A 23,632-nucleotide genomic window follows, 5' to 3' on the forward strand; every position below is an offset into this window, starting at 1 on the left:
ACCATGGCAGTCCCACTGACTGACCTGACCAAAGGCAAACAAAAAGTCATGGTAGAATGGAGTCCTGAGGCAGAGAAAGCTTTTCAGGAGTTGAAAGTAGCGTTGTGTTCCCAACCAGTCCTGATGACTCCTAATTTTGAAAGGGAATTCATAGTACAAACCGATGCATCAGAAGTAGGTATAGGAGCGGTCCTGTCCCAGAACAAGGAGGATGAGGAACACCCTATTTTCTATCTTAGCAGAAAGTTGAATGTACATGAGAGAAACTATGCCACAGTGGAGAAGGAGGCGTTGGCCATAAAGTGGGCGTTAGAGGCTCTCAGGTACTACTCGGTCGGAAGAAAGTTCAAATTGATCACTAACCATCCACCATGAAGTGGATGTCTGAAAATAAGGACAGTAATGCGAGAATTACAAGATGGTTCTTGGCGTTACAAACTTTTAAATTTTCAGTGGAACACAGGCCAGGAAGCCAGCTGGCCAATGCTGACGCGTTGTCATGCGTTCATTGTTTGGGGGCTTCAGTTGTTCCGCCCCACAGGTCGAAACAAAGGGGGGGGATATGTGATAGGATCACTGGTAAAGTGGTCTGTGGCAGGTACATTTGTCCCAGATTCCTGTCTTTTGTGTTTTAAACCCCCAGGAGAAAGTCTGCAGTGTAGCAGGCTTGAGTTTCGGCTTTTTGAAAAGCCGGTTTGGGACCTGGGGGTTGTGGGTGAGAGGAGAGGGAGGGCTCCACCCACGGCCACTCCAGGTTTTGGTTCTCGCAGCCTGGTAACAGGATTGTTAGTTTTCCACCTGAGAGTGGCCAATATAAGCCTAGTTTGTTTAGGGCTGATTGTCTCACCTGGGAGAGCAGACAGGGAGTTTGCTCAGAGACACTTGGAAAAACTATCTGTGAGTACTGTGCTGTGCTTTGTTGCTGGCAAGGGCATTAGGCCCTGCCAGGTTCTGGTAGTGAGGGAACTACCTGTGAAGTTAGTGCCCCGACAGGGCTAGGATTTATGTTTGTTTTCTTTGTGTTATTGCTGACATTGTACAATAAAGACTGGCGCCGACCAGCTTGTACTTGCATCCAGACTGGTGTGCTGCTTCCCTGCTGCTGTGTGTGTGTGTGTAAGGAAGGAGTCCTCTACCCAGGAGAGGGACCCCCTAACCTAACTGTGTCACAATATATACACATATACACACACACATACATAATAAATATATATATATATATATTATATACATATATACACACATACATACACACACACACACTAGATATTCCGCACTCACATCCATCAGCAGTTTCGCAGGGTGCGCCACTAGGGAGATAGCATATAGTTCTCCAAGTATATATCCAAAAAACTGTCTGTTTAAGCCAGAGAGAGGGCACTCACCGCTTATCAGTAGAAAAGATCATCCATATTTATTAATATTCCAACATTACCAAATGTAATCCAATCGACGTTTCGACCCCAAAGGGTCATTCTTAAGACAAGTCAGCACCACAGCAAGGCAACCGCAATTGGTATGGCTTAAAACAGACAGTTTTTTGTATATTATGCTGACTGGTCTATTATTATATCGCGGTATGCACCTAAATCTTTTAGTGCCTTCTTTTCCTGTATAGTTAAGTTATAATGTTGTATAGATGAAGCTTTAGTATACCGGGAAACTGAATCATCCATTAGACGATTAAACGTTTTTAATGAAGAATTTGATGATTGATGGTCAAAGGTGGATTGGCTCCGTGTTTGAAAAAATTTCTTGAACGGATTCGTATCATCTGGAGAATCTTGTGTTTGAAAAAATTCTTGCAATCTGAGTTTTTGTGAGAAGCGATTTAAATCAATTTGCCACTTTAGATCATTATGGACATTTGTAGGAACGAATGACAGTCCTTTATTGAGAACATTAATTTCAATTTCAGACAATGTCCGTGAAGAGAGGTTACACACTAGATTTTGTTTTGTGAGGGTTGATTTTTATACCTCTCGTTTTGACCCCCCCGATGGGTGGGCGTCCTTTTTGGGGTTTTTTGTTGGGAGCCACGGCTTCTGCCCCTAAAGGGACTGCTGTTGCTTCCATGTTGTCTTCTGAATCCCTAATGGCAAATTCGCTATCACTATTAGATGTATTAGTTTCTCCTTGTTTATTTTCACGTCTAGTTCTCCAGCTTGGTCTTATCCTCCTTGTACTCTGAGATTGGAATTTTGATTCAGCTCCAATGAGCCATTTATAGACCCGATTATTTTCATAATCTTCATACACAATCATTTTTTTGTTGCGTTTAAATTTAATGAGTTCCTGACGGTATATGTCACTCTGTTTCTGCAACTTCTGCATCATATCGATGTTGCCTTCATGATCACTAATGGTTTTTGAAGAGTCCATTAATAAGTTTAACTTTTGCCTAGTTACTGCAAGTTCTCTGCCCGCCTCCTCAATAACAAGCAGCATGAGGTCCATGCTACATTTATTGGTCACCCCCACCCATTTGCTGCAAAATTCAGGATTAAATCTCCGTATGGTAGGAGCGTTTTTAACACGGAAGCCTCGGGGAATCATCTGTTCCCTATAGTATTCCGACAATGCTATGCCGTGCAATAAGAAGTCAGTTTCTCTTTTCTTTAATTTGAGGGATTGGTGATAGAAATCTTGAGAGTCTTCTGTTTTGTCCATTGCAGGCCAATTTTCCTTAAATAGAATATTAGCTGCTTCTACTTCAGTGAAGCTATATGATGCACCTTTAGTCAAAGTGATGCCTTTATAGCCAGGTGGATCCTGCTGCAGACTATGGGATGTTGAGGTGGTTTGATCCATCCTTACCAAGATATCAAATCCGTAATAGGAGAATATTAATTAAACATGTGTCGGTGCCTCGTTCCAAGCGGGGCCTCCAGGTCCCTATAATGTAGTAGTCCTTATGTAGAATTGGCACTCGTATAATGAAATAATCCTGCCGGGTTGCCCTCTGTAATAATTTGGATATGTAAGCGAAGAAACAGCGGCACTCCCAGACTTAACAAATCAAAAGTGTAATTTATTGCATGCCCAAAGATGCCGACGTTTCAGGGCCATATACGACCCTTTTGTCAAGGCTGGCGTTGCACAAATATACAAATAACAGATAAGAAGAAACAACTAGATCTCTTACCTTTAAATAGTGTTCTCCATACTGCACGCTGTGGCAGGCCAGGGCTGACAGGGGGAGGCGGTGCTGCACACGCGGCCTCTCGGTCCCCCAATGATGACATCATACCGAAGTCCGTGGGCTGTCATAGTAATGCTCCACAGATCGGATACACAGTCTCCCGGGCCCACACACAGAGGCTGCAGTCACCTCCTGGCCGCCCGATTATATCGGCGAGAAACTCTCTCTACCAACCGGTTTCAATGTATTTAGATACTATTCTTCAACCTATGGTCACATCACAACCAACATTTATTAAAGATACTACAGCATTCCTTTTAATGTTACAATCTGTTACAAAAATTCCTCCTGGCACATTGATCTGTGTCATGGATGTATCCAGTTTATATACATCGATTCCACATGACCAAGGAATAACAGCAGTAAGATCTTTCCTCGCAGAACAACAACTAACCGTTGTGGATAAAGAGTTTTTTGTTAAATTACTTCATATGACCTTGACACAATTATTTTATGTATAATGGGAAATTTTTCCTACAAGTGTCGGGATGCGCAATGGGTAGTAATGTAGCTCCTAGCTACGCTAATATCTATATGTTCAGCGAAGAAAAAGAAATGTTCTTTAAGAACGAGGATATTAGCAATAATATTCTTGTTTATACGAGATACATAGACGATATATTTATGTTATGGACTGGAGGTGAGGAGGCATTTGAATCTTTAATGTCATACATCAATCAACGAGAGTCACCGATTAGACTCACATACCAGTTTAGTAAAACTACATTAAATTATCTGGATGTGCAAGTTACGATAAAAGAAGACAAATTAATAACAGGAGTCTATTCGAAACCTACAGATCGTAACACCTTCCTTGCAGCTAGTAGCCATCACCCCAAAGCATTAGTGAGAGGGCTTCCTAAATCTCAGATGTTGAGAATAGCAAGGATATAGAGTGACCTTGAAGAAACTAGGAATGAACTGGATAAATTCATTGATAAATTTGTGACCCGAGGATATGCACTTAACACTCTAAAAAAACAGAGAGATGAAGTTCTAACTATCAAACGTGATGAACTATTAAAACCAAGGATTAAGAATGATAAGAATGTCATACCATGGAAAATGGAGTATCAAACAAGCAGTCCAGTTATACAAAGAGCTACGCGAGCTTTGTGGCCATTAGTAACATCAGATAAGGATTTACCATGTTTTAAAGGCAAACGACCAATGGCCTGCTTTACAAGGGGCAGAAATATTAGAGATTTGGTAGTACATACCGATATCACCGGATTCAATATTAAGAAAGAGAGTCATTTTTTACAGACCAAACCTCCAGGGTGCTATAAGTGTGCTACATGCACTACGTGTCAACACATGCTTACTGGGTCGACATTTAAGCATCCCCATCGGGGTCAGTTTTATTACATCAAACATGTACTTACCTGTACCTCTTCTTTTGTTGTGTATCTAATTAAATGTCCTTGTAATTATTACTATGTGGGTAAGACCACTAGAACGGTTAGAGAGAGAAAGGCCTTACATCGCTCAGCCATTAAAATAGCGCTAACAAAAAAATCAGCAGAACAACCAGTGGCTCGCCACTTTCTAGAGGCTGGGCATTCTTTGTCAGGATTCAAACATCAGGTTATAGACCATATTCCGCCTTCAAGATGGGGAGGCAATAGAGGAGGTCAATTATTAAAATTGGAAGCTATCTGGATCCATAGACTATACCTATAAATACCATTTATCCGGCTGGCTTAAAAGAGAAACTTTCTTTAAATGTATTCACCTAATATCTATTATAGTATATATAAAATCGTAGACTCGACATAAATGAATAGAGGATTTAAATATCCTGCCTAATTCAATGTTACATGTTGTATTGTTTGTGATATATGTTGTAGTTTAGACTTTTGATATAATCTTTATTGATTTTACTTTCTCTGCTAGTTTGCCAGTATCTCTTTGCCAATCGCAACTTTGTCTATTTGTATTTATCACTTCCGTCCTGCAGCCTCTGTGTGTGGGCCAGGGAGACTGTGTATCCGATCTGTGGAGCGTTACTATGACAACTAACAGACTTCGGTATGATGTCATCATTGGAGGACCGAGAGGCCGCGTGTGCGGCACCGCCTCCCCCTGTCAACCCTGGCCTGCCACAGCGTGCAGTATGGAGAACACTATTTAAAGGTAAGAGATCTAGTTGTTTCTTCTTATGTGTTATTTGTATATTTGTGCAACGCCAGTCTTGACAAAAGGGTCATATATGGCCCTGAAACGTCGGCATCTTTGGGCATGCAATAAATTACACTTTTGATTTGTTAAGTCCGGGAGTGCCGCTGTTTCTTCGCTTACATATCCAAATTATTACAGAGGGCAACCCGGCAGGATTATTCCATTATACGAGTGCCAGTTCTACATAAGGACTACTATATATATATATATATATATATATATATATATACATATATACACACACACACCTGTTTGCCTAAATCAGAAATACTGCTGTGTTTGAATTTGAAAATACATTGATATATAGTATGTGTGACTCAACATAGTTACACCCATCAGTCGTAACATTAAAACCACCTGCCTAATATTGTGCAAAGTAGAGAAAGAAGACGTGATTCCGCACAAGTTTTAGTAAGAAATGAAAGATAATTTTATTACAAAGATGCCAACTATAATGCATGCATGATGGCAATTCAATTGGCTGTTATTGCATATGTGTTGGTGGGGCACGACCGAGTCAGTAATCTTAGTATAGTTGCTAGGTAGAAGAAAGAAGACTTTTTTTGGTGCACTGATTTGAAGAAAAGTTATTATTGTTTAAAAATAACCTTTAATAAACTATTATTAAAATGAGTTGTGTATGTGTGCCTTACATGGATTCATATATCACAAAGTACTTTAAATAGTCATATTTTTCTAAAAACACAAATACTGTTAATCTACTGAGAGTAAACACTTCTATACTCAGATGAGATAGGAAGGACTTAGGGTCTGATTCCGAGACGGACAGTAATGCAATCATAGCTGCGATTTTGTATGCAATGCAGCTGCGAAAATATGCTAATGGCTGCAAAGAGCACCTGCGCATAGGGACACCACCTTCTCATCTGAGTACGATGCAGCTTAACTGTGTAAACATCAGTAACATCAACGCACATCGAGCAGCCATCTTGCCCTTGCGGCAGATGTGACCAGCCGCAAACACTGAAGCTCTCCTTGCATGCTGAAAGCTTTCATGCTGCGAATGCAATTGCAATGGCTAATTTATGCACGCCCGTGAAACAGCGTTCAAACAGGCCTACATGCCTTTTTCTGACCACCCCCCTTTACCACCCCCAAACGCTGAATACCTGTCATTTAGTTTGCGAATGGATCCTCTGTGCAAACGTAATCACAAAGCAATTGCAGCGCTTGCGCATCCTGACTTTGAGCACTGGCAAACTTTGCGTCTGTCTCTGAATCAGTCCCATAGTCTGGGGCCATGAACTGATCTACAGATATACCTCCATCTCAAAAAATTGATTCATGGTGTACTCAGCAGTATGTCAATATGGACTTAGGCAAGATAATTATGATATTTTTTTTAGAAGATATATAACCTATAGTCAGGTGCATAAATATTGGGACATTGACACATTTTCATATTTTGGCCTCTATTCACCACCACAATGGCTTTGAAATGAAACAAACAAGATGTGATTTAACTGCAGACTTTCAGATTTAATTTGAGGGTAATTACATCCAAATCAGGTGAACGGTGTAGGAATTACAACGGTTTCTATATGTGCCTCCCACTTTTTAAGGGGCCAAAAGTAATGGGACAAACTAAACAATCCTAAATCTAACTTTCACGTTTTAATACTTTGTTGCAAATCCTTTGCAGGCAATTACAGCCTGAACTCTGGAACGCATAGACATCACCAGACACGACACTGGGTTTCATCCCTGGTGATGCTCTGCCAGGCCTCTACTGCAAATGTCTTCAGTTCCTGCTTGTTCTTGGAGCATTTTCCCTTCAGTTTTGTCTTCATCAAGTGAAATGCATGCTCAATCGGATTCAGGTCAGGGGATTGACTTGGCCATTGCATAACATTACACTTTTTAGCCTTAAAAACTCTTCGGTTGCTTTTGCAGTATGTTTCGGGTCATTGTCCATCTGCACTGTGAAGTGCCATCCAATGAGTTCTGAAGCATTTGACTGAATATGAGCATATAATATTGCCCGAAACACTTCAGAATTCATTCTGCTGCTTTTGTCAGCAGTCACATCATCAATAAATACAATGGAACCAGTTCCATTGGCAGCCATACATGCCCACGCCATGACACTACCACCACCATGCTTCACTGATGAGGTGGTATGTTTTGGATCATGAGCAGTTCCTTTCCTTCTCCATACTCTTCTCTTCCCATCACTCTGGTACAAGTTGATCTTTGTCTCATCTGTCCATAGGATGTTGTCCCAGCACTGTAATGGCTTTTTTAGATGTTGTTTGGCAAACTCTAATCTGGTCTTCCTTTTTTTGTGGCTCACCAATGGTTTACATCTTGTGGTGAACCCTCTATATTCACTCTTGTGAAGTATTCTCTTGATTGTTTACTTTGACACATATACACCTACCTCCTGGAGAGTGTTCTTGATTTGGCCAACTGTTGTGAAGGGGTTTTTCTTCACCAGGGAAATACTTCTGTCATCCACCACAGTTGTTTTCAGTGGTCTTCCGGGTCTTTTGGTGTTGCTGAGCTCTCCGGTGCGTTCTTTCTTTTTAAGAATGTTCCAAACAGTTGATTTGGACACACCTAATGTTTTTGCTATCTCTCTGATGGGTTTGTTTTGATTTTTCAGCCTAATGATGGCTTGCTTCACTGATAGTGACAGCTCTTTGGATCTCATATTGAGAGTCGACAGCAACTGATTCCAAATGCAAATGTCACACCTAGAATCAACTCCAGACCTGATACCTGCTTAATTGATAATGAAATGAGGGAATAACCCACACCTGTCCATGAAATAGCTTTTGAGTTGATAGTCCCATTAATATTGGCCCCTTAAAAAGTGGGAGGCACATATAGAAGCGGTTGTAATTCCTACACCGTTCACCTGATTTGGATGTAATTACCCTCAAATTAAATCTGAAAGTCTGCAGTTAAAGCACATCTTGTTTGTTTCATTTCAAAGCCATTGTGGTGGTGAATAGAGGGCAAAATATGAAAATTCTGTCAATGTCCCAATATTTATGCACCTGACTGTATAATAGGATAATATAGAGTGTATATAGCTCTTGGGGAGAAAACATATCAAAAAGATATAGAGACTGGTAATTGCTCTCTGTTTCAAATGATAGTTTCTCATGCAACAATTACTCTCTTAATTTAAGAAAGGTCACACTTCTCCTATTCTATGCATCAATACATATGCAATCATATACAAAAACACGTAAATGATTTTAACCAAATGAATATTTAAACTATAACACTTAGTTCAAGCACGGATAATATCACATATCAGTACATGATTGCAAACCACATGAATAGTTAAACTGTAACATATAGTTCAAGGGCGGTTAATATCCCATGTAAGCAACAAAATTGAAAAACAAGTATAGTGTCTTTGGGTATTTGGCCAGCAGTATCTGGGAATAGGAGAATTTAAACAAAATACCTAGTGTCCTATAAGTTCATATTAGTAACTGCTGAATATCAGCTTATGTTGTTAAGTGTTGTTCAATTACACATCTAAGTCACATTGTCTCAAATAACCAACACCTTCCATCTTATGAGTTTAGAAAACATATAGGGTTAAATGCATAGTATCCAAAAAAAAAAAAGCCTTAATGGTTGTTTTAGGTCCCTTGTGTCACGGTTGGTGCTTGAGAGTTACCTGACTCAGGTGTTGAACTGGATTCAGTGGAGACCGGCTTGACTGGAACCATGGGTGATGTAAATAGCTCTATTTGCAAAGGAATTGTATGGCATTGAGAACTACCTTTGATGATAAATGACAGGAACAGGAAACTTGTAACGTTGGAGTGGAACCAGTAGAAAACTTGGAGGAACCAGACTGGGACCGGCAGGAAGGCTTGCTGAGCAGGACGGGGTACCAGTAGGTAGTCTTGCAGAATTGGACTGTGAACCAGTAGGATATCCAGATGCGCCAGGTATAGCTATTAGCAGGATTGCTGATTGAACTGGTCTGGGAACCAGCAGGATTTCTGGATGCGCCAGATATAGCTATTAGCAGGATTGCTGAATGAACTGGCCTGGGAACCAGCAGGATTTCTGGATACACTAGGCATAGCTGTTAGCAGGATTACTAGATGAACTGGTCTGGGAACCAGCAGGATTTCTGGATATGCCAGGTATTGCTATTAACAGGATTGCTGAATGAACTGGTCTAAGAACCAGCAGGATTTCTGGATATGCCAGGTATTGCTATTAGCAGGATTGCTGAATGAACTGGTCTGCGAACCAGCAGGATTTCTGGATACACCAGGTATAGCTGTTAGCAGGATTACTAGATTAACTGATCTGGGAACCAGCAGGATTTCTAGATATGCCAGGTATTGCTGACAACAGGATGACTGGATAAACTGGTCAGGGAACCAGTAGGATTTCCGGATGCACCAGGGGTTGGTGCCAGCAGGAGCACTTGTACACAGAGAGACAGATATAGCACAATCTGTACACCACGGGAAGTAACGAGATGTTCAGGCACTGAATGCTATCAGAGGAGGATGTTTATACCCTGGGTCTCGCAGGAATTGCTAGATACAGTCAGGTGGTCTGGCAGTAGCATTCCGAGTGGTGGAGGGCACAACATGCAGAGGGAGCAAACATATCTGCAGTACTGAGAGTCAGAACTACACCTGTGATTCCAATCAAGACTAGCAGTGTTCACAGACAGGAAAGGACCCAGGTGAATAATCAACGTGGAAAGGAGAGCACAGTCCAAATGCATACACAGAAGTGTTGCAGATCTCCCAGGCGAATTACATATACAGATCCACGGGACAGTTGGCAGGGGTAAGTCATAAGGCAAAAGATGAAAAACTAGCCTGGGTCTTGACACCTTGAGTGCATGGTAATAGCTATGCATATGTGTTAAAGAAAAAGATGTTAGTAATCAGGATGAATGCTCAGTGACCTTGTTTCTACTGCCCTCTTGTGTGGCCTAGACAGCAAACAAGATGGTGAGAGTGCAGGGCGTCTGCATCTGTCTAGGAAATTAGAGAAGGAATAGGTCAATTTGCTTTCGGGAATATCCTCAAACGGTGTCCTGTTAGCACTGCATACCGGGAACACGTACAAGACCTACCAGTGTGGAGATGCTCTGACATAGTGATCTAGCTTTCACAATTATGCCCTTATCAAAGTAGCTCAGAACCTTATGCTTGTCCATTTTTTCTGCTTCCAACACATCAACTTCAAGAACTGGCTGTTCACTTGCTCCCTATTATATCCCAACCCTTGACAGGTATCATTATAACGGATAATCAATGTTATTCACTTCACCTGTCAGTGGTTTTAATGTTATATCTGATGGGTAGTAAGGGCCGTATTCAATTAGGTGCGAAAAGACACATTTGGCGAAAACCATTCACCGCTGAGAACATATGTGCGTATCGCAATATCCAATTGCCGAAGTTTTCGCATGTGCGAGAACTCCATAGGCAGAAACATGCGAAAAGTTTTCACCATATCAGTTGCAGGTGATAAACTGTGCAAAATCTCTATTTTTGTCTAAAAATGTGGAGACTTGGGGCCTGATTCAGATTGGTTCGCAAGGCTGAGTTCGCACGCACCCTGCTCACTGCGAAAATATGCTAATGATTGCAATCGCACGGCATCCGCAGCACTATACCAAGACACCCATCGCCGTAGAATGCCTGCCCACTTCCCATAACATGCATCCGCAAGTCAGCGAAAACATCGGTACCATCGAGTAACATGGGAACCATCTGCACAGTTGTGGTTGACCTGACCCTACCGCAGAAACTGCTAAACTTCCTGTCGCCATCTAGACCTCTGCCAGCGTATGCAATCGCAGGGGCTTAATTATGCACGCCCCTGTAACGTTTAAATGCCCAAGCATGCCTTCGTATCTCTGACCACTCCCCGTCACCACCCTCAAACGGTCACTTCCTGTCAATTTCCATGTGAAGACACTGCGTTCACTTCCCGATCGCAGTGGCCGGTCCACGCACTGCGTCTTATACGCATGCGCAGAATGCAACCATCGGCTGGCTGCGTGCGAGGGCAGCCTTGCAAACCAACCTGAATCAGGCCCTTGGTTCAGAATCATTTGGACAACCCCCCAATGACTAATTAGACAAAAAAAAAAATTAGCTCAATTACCCCAAATGCGGTCATTTTTGGGGTGAAAGTGTAAAAAGTGTTGGAAAATGGGTATAAAGTACTGGGTCAAGTATTTTGGGGTGCTGTATGGAGGGGACAGGTGTTTTTTGTATTGCAAGTGGCTGCAACAAGTGTATTTTTTTTTTTTTTAAACTGCCCTTTATAGACACAAAACTATGCCAGCACCCATGTACCCCCAGTTTAACTACAGCAATTATTTTTTCCAAAAGAAATTGCTTTATATAATTTTTCCACACTTTGGCTCACTCAAGAAGCTAAAATACTTTTATTAGGGCTATTAATACACTTCTATTTCTATTTCCAGTGTCAGTTAGGCTTTTTATGAGGTACAGACTGATTTCCCTAAAATGTGCTGTACTTTGCTAGTTTCACCATGAGCAACTATTGCGTTTTTGCGTGTTTTGCAATTGGATACGACCAAAAGCGGGAGCGCGCAAAAAGATCGCATCAAAACTGACGAATGCGGCGATAACTTCACCATGCGAATACTTTTTGCCAAACACAACTTTTCGCGCCTAATTGAATACGGGTCCAAGTATGCATTTTGTACAAAAAACATTTTATGCATCGTTTTAGAGTGCAAAATGCGTACAATTTTAAATGAGGCCCATAGTATTTATTCTCTCTCATATAATTATGTAATTGCCACTATAAAATGAATGAATGCAACAATTGGCTCTGTCCTCTACTTATCTATTGCCAAATCTTTCATAAATAAATTATCAACATTTATTTATATGGCGCTACAAATAGGTGACCAAAGACTTACAGTACAATACAATGCAGGACAAGGACATGGATAATATACATTGCTACATTAGCGACCATAACACCCACATAAGTAGCAGAGCTTAAGCAACAAAGTGTTAGGTGCCCTAGTGGGGAGTAAGAAGTAGATGAAAGTAAAGTAGGGAGAAGCACAAGAGGGTAGAGGGCCCTGCTCATAAGAGCTTACATTCTAAAAATGGAAACACATTCCATTGCACGAGTCATTTATTAGTATAATATGGAATATTCTGAATGATATTTTAGCATTTAGTGTACTTTCTTTTTTTTTCCTGTTTTTTAATATCTGGTAATTCTTAACTGTTGTACAGTACATACAATCAATTGTATTAAAGACAGAAGAAACCAATGGTGCCATAGCACAGACAGTGGTATATGATTGCTATCAACAACAAAAAATACCCTATTTATAACTTCTATCAATATGTCTGCACAAAATGGCTATTTTGTACAGTTCCTGAAAGGCATTAAGATTTATCTAATCTATTTACAGTCTGTGAAGACATCGTGACCCATAATTCATTTGTCTTCTCAGAGACATGTACAATTATTTATTTTTCACATAATGAACAGAGGGCAAAAAAAATGTGATGACAACAGTGAAGGAGAGGGCTTAGCATGGAGATAAATAAGGACAATTACTGTTCTCATAAAACATCCCATGAACGTAGGTATCCAGATCAATGGCTTTCTTTTCATTGAAGGAGTCTGACATTTTCAAAGCATGTATTTTTAAAATTGTAAAAGCAGCTTGACTCATTTAGAGCTACGTTATATTACTTAACATACAGAAGCATACAACGTTTTAGGTTCTTGAATGGAACAAAGACCGTCAACGATTTGGTAAAGTTCATACTTACAGAATAAAAGTCTTCAAGCTCATATGAATTTCCTCTGTTCCACCCAGCTTTATGGCAATAAATCCCCTTCTGGATGAAGGGTAACGCATTTGTCCTTTTTGGAAAAATAATGAAAAGCAATTTTCAAAACAGTAATAGGGAGATAGGGAATACTTTGTCAATGTACAGCGGTAGCTAATTCTAGAACAAAAATATTAGTATAAAACAAAGATCATTGTATCCGGTGACTTTTTCAATACTCATTGAAGTCTTTTAAATGGAGAAATAATTGTGGCTTTATCATGACAAGGGATAAGAACAGCTAAAAACAAAACAAATATATAGTGCCAATTTAAACTCTGATGTCTAAATATAGACCTCCATCAAACAATGGTGAGTTAATGCTGATAGACTGAAGCACACACTACAGTAATAACTGAATGAGTGGCTCTCTGAACACACAAAAAGTGTTACCAAATGTTATGTTTAGTACAGTCTTAAAAATAGTTTGAGAAAAAAATGGAGGTCAGCGTACTTTTTAAGCTCTATTGCACAGACAAATACAGTTAATGTTATTTCTGTTTTTTCAGATCAGAATTACAATAAAACAGCCATGAGCTAAACAATAATATCTATCTGATGCCATTTTAAAATAGAAACATTTGTCATTTTCAGCCTTACCTATTTTTTCCAAATTGACGATATTCGTAAATTGTAATTGACTTGTCATGTGCGAAAAAGAACCCGATAAGTTCCCGACAGGCATCGCGACCATTTCTAAGAAAGAACAAAGGGTCATGAATTTCTATTTCATGATGGTATTCTGTATCATGTTTGCTTATTGTTGTGGTGTGTGCCAATCAATTATGCAGTGTATAAGGTAGCACAGACCTGGCACACCCAAATAAAGACCTTTATTGTGAGACCTAGTCAACGTTTAAGTACATGAGGATATAAATGAGTAACTTACAACCAAATTAGTCCAGGTCTGCTCATTCTGTTAGTGAAACATATAGAAATGTCAGTTCAGGACTACTTTCACCTTCTTATTTTGGAGGGACTTCTAAATGAAAGCATGCTTTTAACAAAAGCCTCCAGAGGTCCCACATGGACGTATTTAGGGTGAATTAACAAGAAAGTACTGAGGAGACAGTTTAGATATCACTTTCACAGCCTCATTGATTCAGCCTTTGTTTATTTGAACAGAATAGGTCCAATCTCTCATTTATGGTTTTGGTCAGTTGCAGAACAGATTTAAAATATTTAAAAAAATAAATTACAAATCATTCCATTACTAAAGTTTTCCTTTAAGCAGAAAACAATCTGCTTTTTCCACGGCACAAAAGAGTGGTCCAACTATGTCTGTGCTAGCGGTTTTCATCAACAAAGGCATTTAATAAAAATAAAAAAGTGTGTTAGTAACGAAAATACTGCCCATGTTATGCTGCTGTGTTCCAGCCCAATGAGGCATCCTCGCAATGAATAATTTTCATTATACAGAAATAACATCGCTGAATGCCTTGGAGGTACTAACTCATGGTTTGCACATTAATTTCACCAGAGCCACCAGCAGGTCAGATTTTAAAGCTTTAAATTGGAAACAATTTAATAGACTTAAAAAAGAAATTACACTGAAGCAAGGATACCACAAAAGGGATTACGAGAGTTATTTTTCACTTGATATATTACTAATGACATTACTGGTGCATTCCCAGCAATAGCTAGAAAAACAAGTCGTATATATCTCATTTTTGCTACGACATAACAGTAGATTGCAAATAAACATGTTAAAATGGCAATGGACTGTATACTTTATTAGGGATTAAATGGCAATGAAAATCTAACTGATGGACAGAGTTTTCAGTATAATAAAATTATCAAACAAATAATTTTGCTTCACATCAAATACAAAATACAAACCTAGTATGGAAAATTATTATTTTTAAAAGGTAAACTAAAGAAATAAACAATTTATGTACAAATCAGTTACGCAAACATGTACCAGCCACAAATTACACTTTCCTTTAGCCATCACTACACCTGTCACATATTTACTGAGATAGACGGAAATAGACTGAGCACGTGTTTGCAGTAACCCAGTGGTCGCCAACCTTAATTGGGGTGTGAGCTACTGGAGACAAATAAACCTCCTGAAGAGCTACTAAAATCTGGCTAATAACCAAACAACTGAAGGTCATTTAATGAAAATAAAGTTTAAGAACAGGCACATTTCACTGCTAATTACCGTCTCCAAGGAGGTACGTGCAGTAGAGGAGCAAAATATATAGGCAGGGCTGCTGTGTGATTTTTCCGGGAGGGCTGGGCAGGAGCCACTCGCTGTGTTTGTCATGTATTGTGCCACTAAACAGTGGCGTAGACGCCATGGGTGGAACCACGTGAGGTGATCATAGCGGCTATGGCAATCACTTGATTTGCTTCCCTGTGGCTCCACCCATGGAGTCGATGCCACAGGGGAGCATGCATCAGAGGTCACTTCCACTTAGTGGGTTCCTAGCTGACTCGGCAATACTGCAGCTAGGCAAGCTACCCTCCTAGTTGACACGGCAGTACTGCAGCTAGGCAAGCTACCAAAATTAAGACTGCGAGCTACCAGTAGCTAGCGAGCTGCGGGTTGGAGACCACTGCAATTACCCAATTATTGAAAGAGTTCCTTCTTCTACACATAACAGATTTATGTTATATAGTACAGAACAGACAATACATACACAAGCATGTTACATGTAATGCAGGAGACAGCACAATTTGGACACAGGCTTGAGGTGCAATAGAGTTCTTGTGCAGTGTAGGCAGATATTCATGGAACCATGGAACTGTGAAAAGTGGTCACAGGCTTGAGGTTCAGCAGAGCATTGTAGAGTAGGTGAAGACTCACAGCAACTCAAGAAAGAGTGGTGTGCAAACTAATTGGGACAAAAGCTTGTTTTTTCCTGTGTTTGTATAGTTCTTTTTATAAACAAAAATAACAAAAGACAATCAAATTTACAGTCTTGCTGTGCTGTTGCTCTCTCCCCCTCTGCTGTCGTCTCTCTCTTGCACGCGATGGGCCTGATTCATTAAGGATTGCTATTGCGATCGGAGCTCCGTAATCGCAGGCAGGTCTGCTGCGAAAATATACTGAATATAATGAATTCTATCGCAATGCCGTAGCACTGCCAGTATAGAGACGCTCACTGCCTCCAACTACTGCTTTCTCACATCTATAATACCTTGCAAACCTCCATAAACTTTAAGTAAAAGCGTTCAAACGGACAGGCATGCCTGTGTTTCTCCGACCACCCCCCTCCGTCACCTCCCCCAAACGTTCACTGCCTGTCAATCACTCTGCGATGGCTCTATGTAGTCTGTGTGATCACAGTGCGAATGCAATGGTGCCTTTGCGCACGCGCACTGCATTGCATAGAGAACAGTGCATGTGCTTACTGAAAATGGTGTAGTGATGTTATTTATAACACCCATTATTACTGCTGATTAAATTGTTAGTGAGGTTCTGAGCACAGAGAATATGATCAAACTTGACTAAAAAGGAAGTGAAAGTCAAAACAATGTATTAGTATGAACCTGCAGAAGGATCATTAATATACACCTAGACCCTAATCGAATAACTGCAACAGCACTCATAATTGGCCAAAAAGCGGGAACAAAAATTTCTTCATTCACATGAAAATGAGACACTACTTTAGGAAGGTAACCCTACTTTGTAAACAGCTTTATCCTGGTGAAAAATCAAAAATGGGGAGCGACAAAAGAGCGCTGCCAAATCTGAGACTCTGCGAGAATAAGAGATAGCGAGAAGAAAAAGTGTGTTCACTGTCAACCACTTCAAATCTACAGAATCTAGAGGTTCAAATGGGTGAGCTTGTAGCCACTAAAGAACCAAAAGACAAATCCCACGGTGCTACTGGTGGAAAAGGAGGCTGAACTTGCAGAACTCCTTGGAAAAAAATTCTAACTTCTGGTAATGAGGCAACTCTTTCTCTGGAACCAGACTGAACCTGCACTCTCAAAGTATCCAGACGGAGACCACGGTCTAAGCCTGCCTGGAGAAAAGCCAGCATGCTGGAAATCCTAAACACCTTAGGATCATACTTTCTGTGGGAACACCATTGACCAAAAGAATGCCAAACTCTGTAATTGATGCGGGCAGAGGCAGGCTTCCGTGCACTAAGCATCGTTTGAATTACAGAATTGGAAAAACCTTTTGCTCTTAGGATGGAAATTCAAGAGCCACGCCATCAAAGCCAGATATGGTAAGTTTGGATGCTGGCAGGGGCCCTGAGTTAGCAGACCCTGTCATAGAGGAAGAGGATACGGACTGTCTATTGACAGACTCTGTATGTCGATGATGATGTCTGGGCCAAGCCGGAGCCACCAGTATTACTGTTCCACCTTCCTTCTTGAGTTTACTGAGAATTCTTGGTAGGAGGGAGATCGGAGGAAAAAAAAATATGTCAGCATCCCATCTTACTGCCAGTGCATCCACGAAGGTTGCTGATGGGTCTCTAGACCTGGACCCGTACCTGTGGACCTTGTGGTTGTGACATCACGCCATGAGATCTCTCTCTGGTAGACCCCATTTGTTTACCAGGAGCTGAAACACTCCCGGATGGAGAGACCACTCTCTGGCGTGTATGTCCTGGCGACTTAGGAAGTCTGCTTCCCTATTGAGTACTCCCAGTACGAATATTGCCGAGATGGCTGGAAGTTGACGTTCTGCCCAAATCAGAACCCGTGTCACTTTCATGGCTGTGTAACTTCTTGTGTCTCCCTGATGACTGAGGTAGGCCACTGTTGTTGCATTGTCAGACTGGATCTGGACCAGCTTGCCCTGGAGCAGGTCCTGTTTCATGACAAGTGCTTTGTATACAGCTCGCAGTTCCAGATCGTTTATTGGCAGATGACTGATTTGTCCATCTTCCCTGAAAGGTGTGATGACCTGTCACTGATCCCCATCTGTGGTGAGAAGCACCCAATTTGGAATTCAGAATGGGCACCCTTTGTTTAGATGATCCTTTCTCAGCCATCACAGGAGGGAGTGACAAACCTCTGGAGTAAGAAGGATCCTCTGGGACTTTATTTGATGATACTGTCCATTCCACTTGGAGAGAATCAATCTTTGCAGAGGCCTGGAAGGGAACTGAACATACCCCACCATGTCAAAAGTAAATACTATTGATTCCAGCACTTTCATTGCTAACAGAATGGATACCCTTCGCTTGCATAGCAGCTTGCGTATTCGCAATGAAAGGGCCACAATCTTGTCCTCTGGCAAAAACACCGTTTGTGCCCGAGAATCCAGAAGAGCTCCCAGATGTACCATCTGCTGTGTTGGAGAAAGTGATGATATGTTTCAATTGATAATCCAGCCGTGCTTTTGTAAGCAGGCTATGGTCAGTTGAAGATGGTTTTGTAAAACAAACAGAGTCTGTGCCATTATCAGAAGGTCATCCAGATATGGCAGAATTCTGACTCCCTGATGCCTGAGATAGGCCGTCATGACTGTCATTATTTTGGTAAATATCCGGGAAGCCGTAGATAGGCCAAAGGGGAGAGCCTGAAATTGGTACTGCTGCTGCAGGATAGCAAACCATAAAAATAGCTGGTGGGATGGTATAATAGGAACATCCTTAATGTCCAGGGAAACCATGTAATCCCCCGGCTCCATTGCCAAAATAATTGGGCGGAGAGTTTCCATATGAAACTTGGGTACATGGATAAACATGTTGAGGGTTTTTAGATTTATTATAGGGCGATAAGCCCCATTCGGTTTCTGAACCAGAAACAGATTGGAATAATAACCCCTTCCCTGTTGAGACACAAGAACCGGGATTATTACCCCCATCTGATGGAAGATATGTGCAAAAAACTTCTGGTGGGAATGTCTCCTGAAAGTGAGGGCATACACCCGAGATACCACTTCTCGGACCCAGGCATCTGTAGTTGTCTGATGCCAATGATCCGCAAACTGAAGAAGTCAGGCTTCCACCCTGGGATCCCCCAGGAGGAGGCCCACTCCATCAGGCCAAGGGCTTGTTGTCCGGCTTAGAAGCTGGACGTCTTGCCGGGCCAGACCTCTTAGTTTGTCGCTTAGACTTGCGGAAACTAGTTGGCGCTCCAGCTGCTGTGGAACTACAGATCCCAGCATGCCCTGCCACAGTTTTAGCATGCTGTTATATCAAAATGGTGGCAGATCATGCTGGGATTTGTAGTTTCAGAGCAGCTGGAGGGCCAAGGTTTGAAGACCCCTGGCCTAGAGGAAGGCTGTTCTTTTGCTCATCCCGGAGGACGGAAGGACTGAAAAAAAACCTGCCTAGATCTAGTCTTTGAGGTAGATGGCAGACCTGCAGATTTTGAAGCGGCCAGAGTAGTGATTAGATTATCCAACTCTGCTCCAAAAAGTACCTTTCCATAGAAAGGTAAGACTTCAAGCGCCCTCTTTGATCCTGTATCAGCGTTCCAAGACCAAGATCTTAACCAAAGGGCCCTGCTGCCACTATTGATGCTGCTGATGCCCTAGAAGCTAAAATTCCTGCAACCACTGCATCACCTCCCAGATAGGAAGCTGCTTCCCGTATGTGGGAGATGTTCGTCATGTTCGCTGGTAACATTTGGTAGTGAATCCTCCAATGCCCTAATCCATTCTTCAGCAGCTTTGGCTACCCAGGCTCCAGCCATAGCTGGACGAGTAATGTCTCCAGATGATGAAAATATTGCTTTAAGACTGGCTCCACTCTTATCATCTGTGGAATCCTTCAGTGAAGACGCTGATGGAATAGGCATTGTAGCATTTCTAAGTAAATGTGTTACATGAGCATCCACAGTAGGAGGTACCTCCCATTTAGTTCATACAGAAGGTGGAAACTGATACAATGTTATTCTTTTATTCACATAAAAATGTTTGTCAGGGTTACCCCATACCTCATCCATAAGCTCAGTGAACTGTTCAGATACAGGAAACTCCGTTTTGACCACCTTTTAGTTGCGATTAAACACTGGAGCCTTCTTACCATGAACCGGTTCATCATCCTGAATGTCTAGGATTGATTTAACCGCCCTCACTAAAGAAGTAACATCCACTATGGACGGATGGTCCTCCTCCCCCAAGCTAGACCATGGAGAGGAACCTTGCACATCATCTTGATGATGCGTCTGAATCCATATGTTGAGCAGACTGATAAAACGAAAATTTGCAATGAGGTGCCTTAGTAACTACCGGTCTGCTATCAACCTTAGATGGTGCCATACTCTGAATAGAAAGCCCATAAACATCCTTCCATGAAAAAATGCATAGGAGATGCAAACATACAGTAGCATGATATGGACACCCCAACAAATGAGGAATCGTGGGAGCAACCATACAATCCACAAACTGCTTCATTATATGTATCAGTCAATATAATCTTGCACCTTTTGGGGCAACCTGAGCGCTAACCTTATGTATTAACTTTTATATGAGACTTGTTATGACTATAGTATGTATTAGCTTGACCAACGTCAGTTATGTTGTGTACTATCACACAAATTCATACAATGTAATACAATGTAATAAAATAGCAGAGTCATTAGTGTTATAAAATAACCAATGATTTTTATTTTAATATTGAAGGCAATTTAGTTAGTACATCAGTTATATTGGTATCAAATAGATGATAATATATAAATGATATTAAATAGCGGTTAATTAAAACATGTATCTGAATCGAAAGACAAAAGGTGGAAGATTATATTGACTGATACTGTAAGGAGGTTGGCTGTTAGTTGCGCAGGGGCACATACCCCAAAATTATAATTGAACTGCTTCATTACCTGGGACAAAGAGGATACCCAAGAAGTCTCTTGTCCAGGGACAGGAAAACTGGACTGGTGAGGTGGCTCTTTATAACAGACAACACACAAACCATCCTTAATGTCCTGAGGGGACATATAAGCCATACATGACTTACATGAAACCAGCACAGAGGGCTCCCCCTCCTATATACCTTAATCTATTGACTTTTTCAAATAAAGCCAATAATTGCAATGTTATGTGACAGCCTTCACAAAATCTTAATGAATGTGAAGTACTCAGAGAAAAACCTCCACCCCAAGGGGATGGAGAGAAAAAAACAGTGATCGTTATAATTGACAGACAGAAATAAAAGACAGTGTCAATATAGCAGCTAGCAAACAGTCACATACAATGCATATGTAATAAAATTACAATCGACTATAAATCAACTATACAAAAACACAAAGGAATGGTAGGATATAGAGCACTATATACCTTAACCAAGTGAGAGGTATACAGGGAGACTGACCCAAACTCTCCTGAAACCAACAGCTACAGGGCTCACTGAGCATGAACCGTGAGCATCTCATATACACGTGGAGGGTAGGCGGAGCAACACACGCGCGCGGCACCCTTCGTAGGGACTGCGTCTGGGTCGGGGGAGGAGCTGCCGGGGGTAGCACCTACCTCCCTTAAGCTGCGTTAACCAGCCAGGTACGCTGGCCCCGGCATCAGACGATGAGGCCCCGGTGGTGTAGTGAGGACGCGATAATCCCGGGCCCTGACTGCAGCAGCTTCTGGTGCGTCTCTGACACCAGAAGCAAGGACTGCGGCGCACGATTCCTCGTAAGCGATAAATCACCTTGCCTGACATCTCCGTGCATCCGGTTGCAGTCCAGGTCGCAGCATTGCGGCTAGCAAGCTTAGCTGCGACCCGCCGAAATCACCAGCCCAGTTACTGGTGTTGCGGCCCAGCAGAGGTAAATGGAGTCGCAGTATATGCATCTTAATTCAGACACTTAGTATTGCCAACCCAAAAACAAAGTAAAATAAAACATAAAATAAAAGCTTAGGACTGCCTGACCAGTCCCGTTACAAAGGTGCGTCTTGATCCTGCAGCACCAAACGAACAACTGAAGTCCTACTGCTAGGGGCAGGGTATATATAGAGGAGACCCAAGGCATCCTGGGAGTTGAAGCTTTAACTGTTTGGTGCCTGGTCTGCAATCATAATAATCAACATGGTATCCCTGTGGATTCCTATGGACCCTGAGGAAGAAGAAGAAAACTCACTTTGTCCCAAGTCATCTGCATACCACTGTAGTCAGGGACAAAGCAGAGGTCAGAAATCCAGAACAGAAAAGCCAAATACAAGACTCAGTCATGGTGCTAGTAATGGTAAGCCAAAGGATAGCAACAATAGTCTGTTCAGCAGATTTCAGAGAGCAGGAACCACAGTAAATTACTGGACTAGATATTATGTACAGACTACTCAATAAACACAGTGCTGGATGTTAGCAGGAAGGCGGCTTCAATAGTGCAATCTAGAACAAACTCAAGCACCAGGGAACATTTGTTTTCATGCCCTGAAAAATCTCATTGATCAAAATACCGACCAATTGCTCAGTGTCACTTTCTAATATCTATATTTAAAGCCATATAAGTGTAAGCTGAAGTAATTAAACTTAAATATATTATAAAAACAAAGTAAAACCACATTTGATCAGGCATAATTTTGACTACACTCCACAGCCTCTAAACTGAAAAAGCATACTACTATGACATCATTGCGTCATTCTTGCCGGTGGCTTTTGAATGGCTTCTTTACTAATTCTTCCAAACAGCAAATATAAACTGGGATCTGAAAAGCTCTCTCTGTAGTGAGATGTTTTGCTTGATATCACATATGTACTGCTAATAAAACACAAACCAAGTGACAATACCAGCATATGCAATGAAATCTCACTTGTCCTTGAGTATCCATTACAAAGCAATATGAATAATCCATTTAGGGTCTAGCAGCGTTAAACTGTTACTCTTGGAAAAGCAAATAAAAGAAATGCTTCAAAGCCCCAGGAGTAAGCATGTGAATGACTGAGATATGCAGAGGAATTAGCTATGCCAAATCCTTTTATAAAAAAGAAGGGAGCAAATCTGTAGTCATCTTGTTTAAAAATAAATCACACCTAAGGAAAGCCTGCAAAAAACTGTTAAGATCAAGTGAGCTTTTTATTGGGTTATATTTCAACCATCAGATAATGTCACAGAAAGGTCACCATGAAGCATTTTCTGCCCTTGAATTTGAAGACTTTGATGCAGTGACTCAGATGTACACAGTATAGATTTACATCACATGACATATGAAGCTATGGCCCTGTGGAAGAGAATGCATTACATGACTGCTTTGCAGCATGCAGCACAGACACATTTAACACAATATTTCAACACACTGTAAGGCAGTCACTCAATGTCACTAACATCAAAGCATTTAATGTGAACTGTTATCTAAATGCTAAATATACAGTATATATATGATATTGGGTTCAAAAGTACACTATAAAATGTTTGCTTAAAAGAATACAAATCTGTAAATCCAGCCATTCTCTTTCCGTGGATATGATCCAATGGTTCAATGAGATTGTAATCGATTTAGTAGAATCAAAACACTACTTAGACTATTCAC

The 23,632-nt window shown here is 41.2% G+C and overlaps 1 protein-coding gene across 5 annotated transcripts in view; it reads right to left on the reverse strand.

The window, feature by feature from the left end:
- Positions 1–23,632, reverse strand: part of CAPS2 (calcyphosine 2) — a 118,894-nt gene that overhangs the window by 44,253 nt on the left and 51,009 nt on the right. For all 5 annotated transcript variants that reach the window (XM_088452475.1, XM_088452472.1, XM_088452474.1 and 2 more), the window contains 2 exons: positions 13,846–13,941; positions 13,186–13,279 (listed from right to left, as the gene is read on the reverse strand). In XM_088452475.1, the coding sequence (XP_088308601.1) occupies positions 13,186–13,279; positions 13,846–13,941 (190 nt within the window). The remainder of the gene's footprint in view (positions 1–13,185; positions 13,280–13,845; positions 13,942–23,632) is intronic.

Source organism: Taudactylus pleione, unplaced genomic scaffold, assembly GCF_031769625.1.
Source record: "Taudactylus pleione unplaced genomic scaffold, aTauple2 ptg000038l, whole genome shotgun sequence".
NCBI lineage: Eukaryota > Metazoa > Chordata > Amphibia > Anura > Myobatrachidae > Taudactylus > Taudactylus pleione.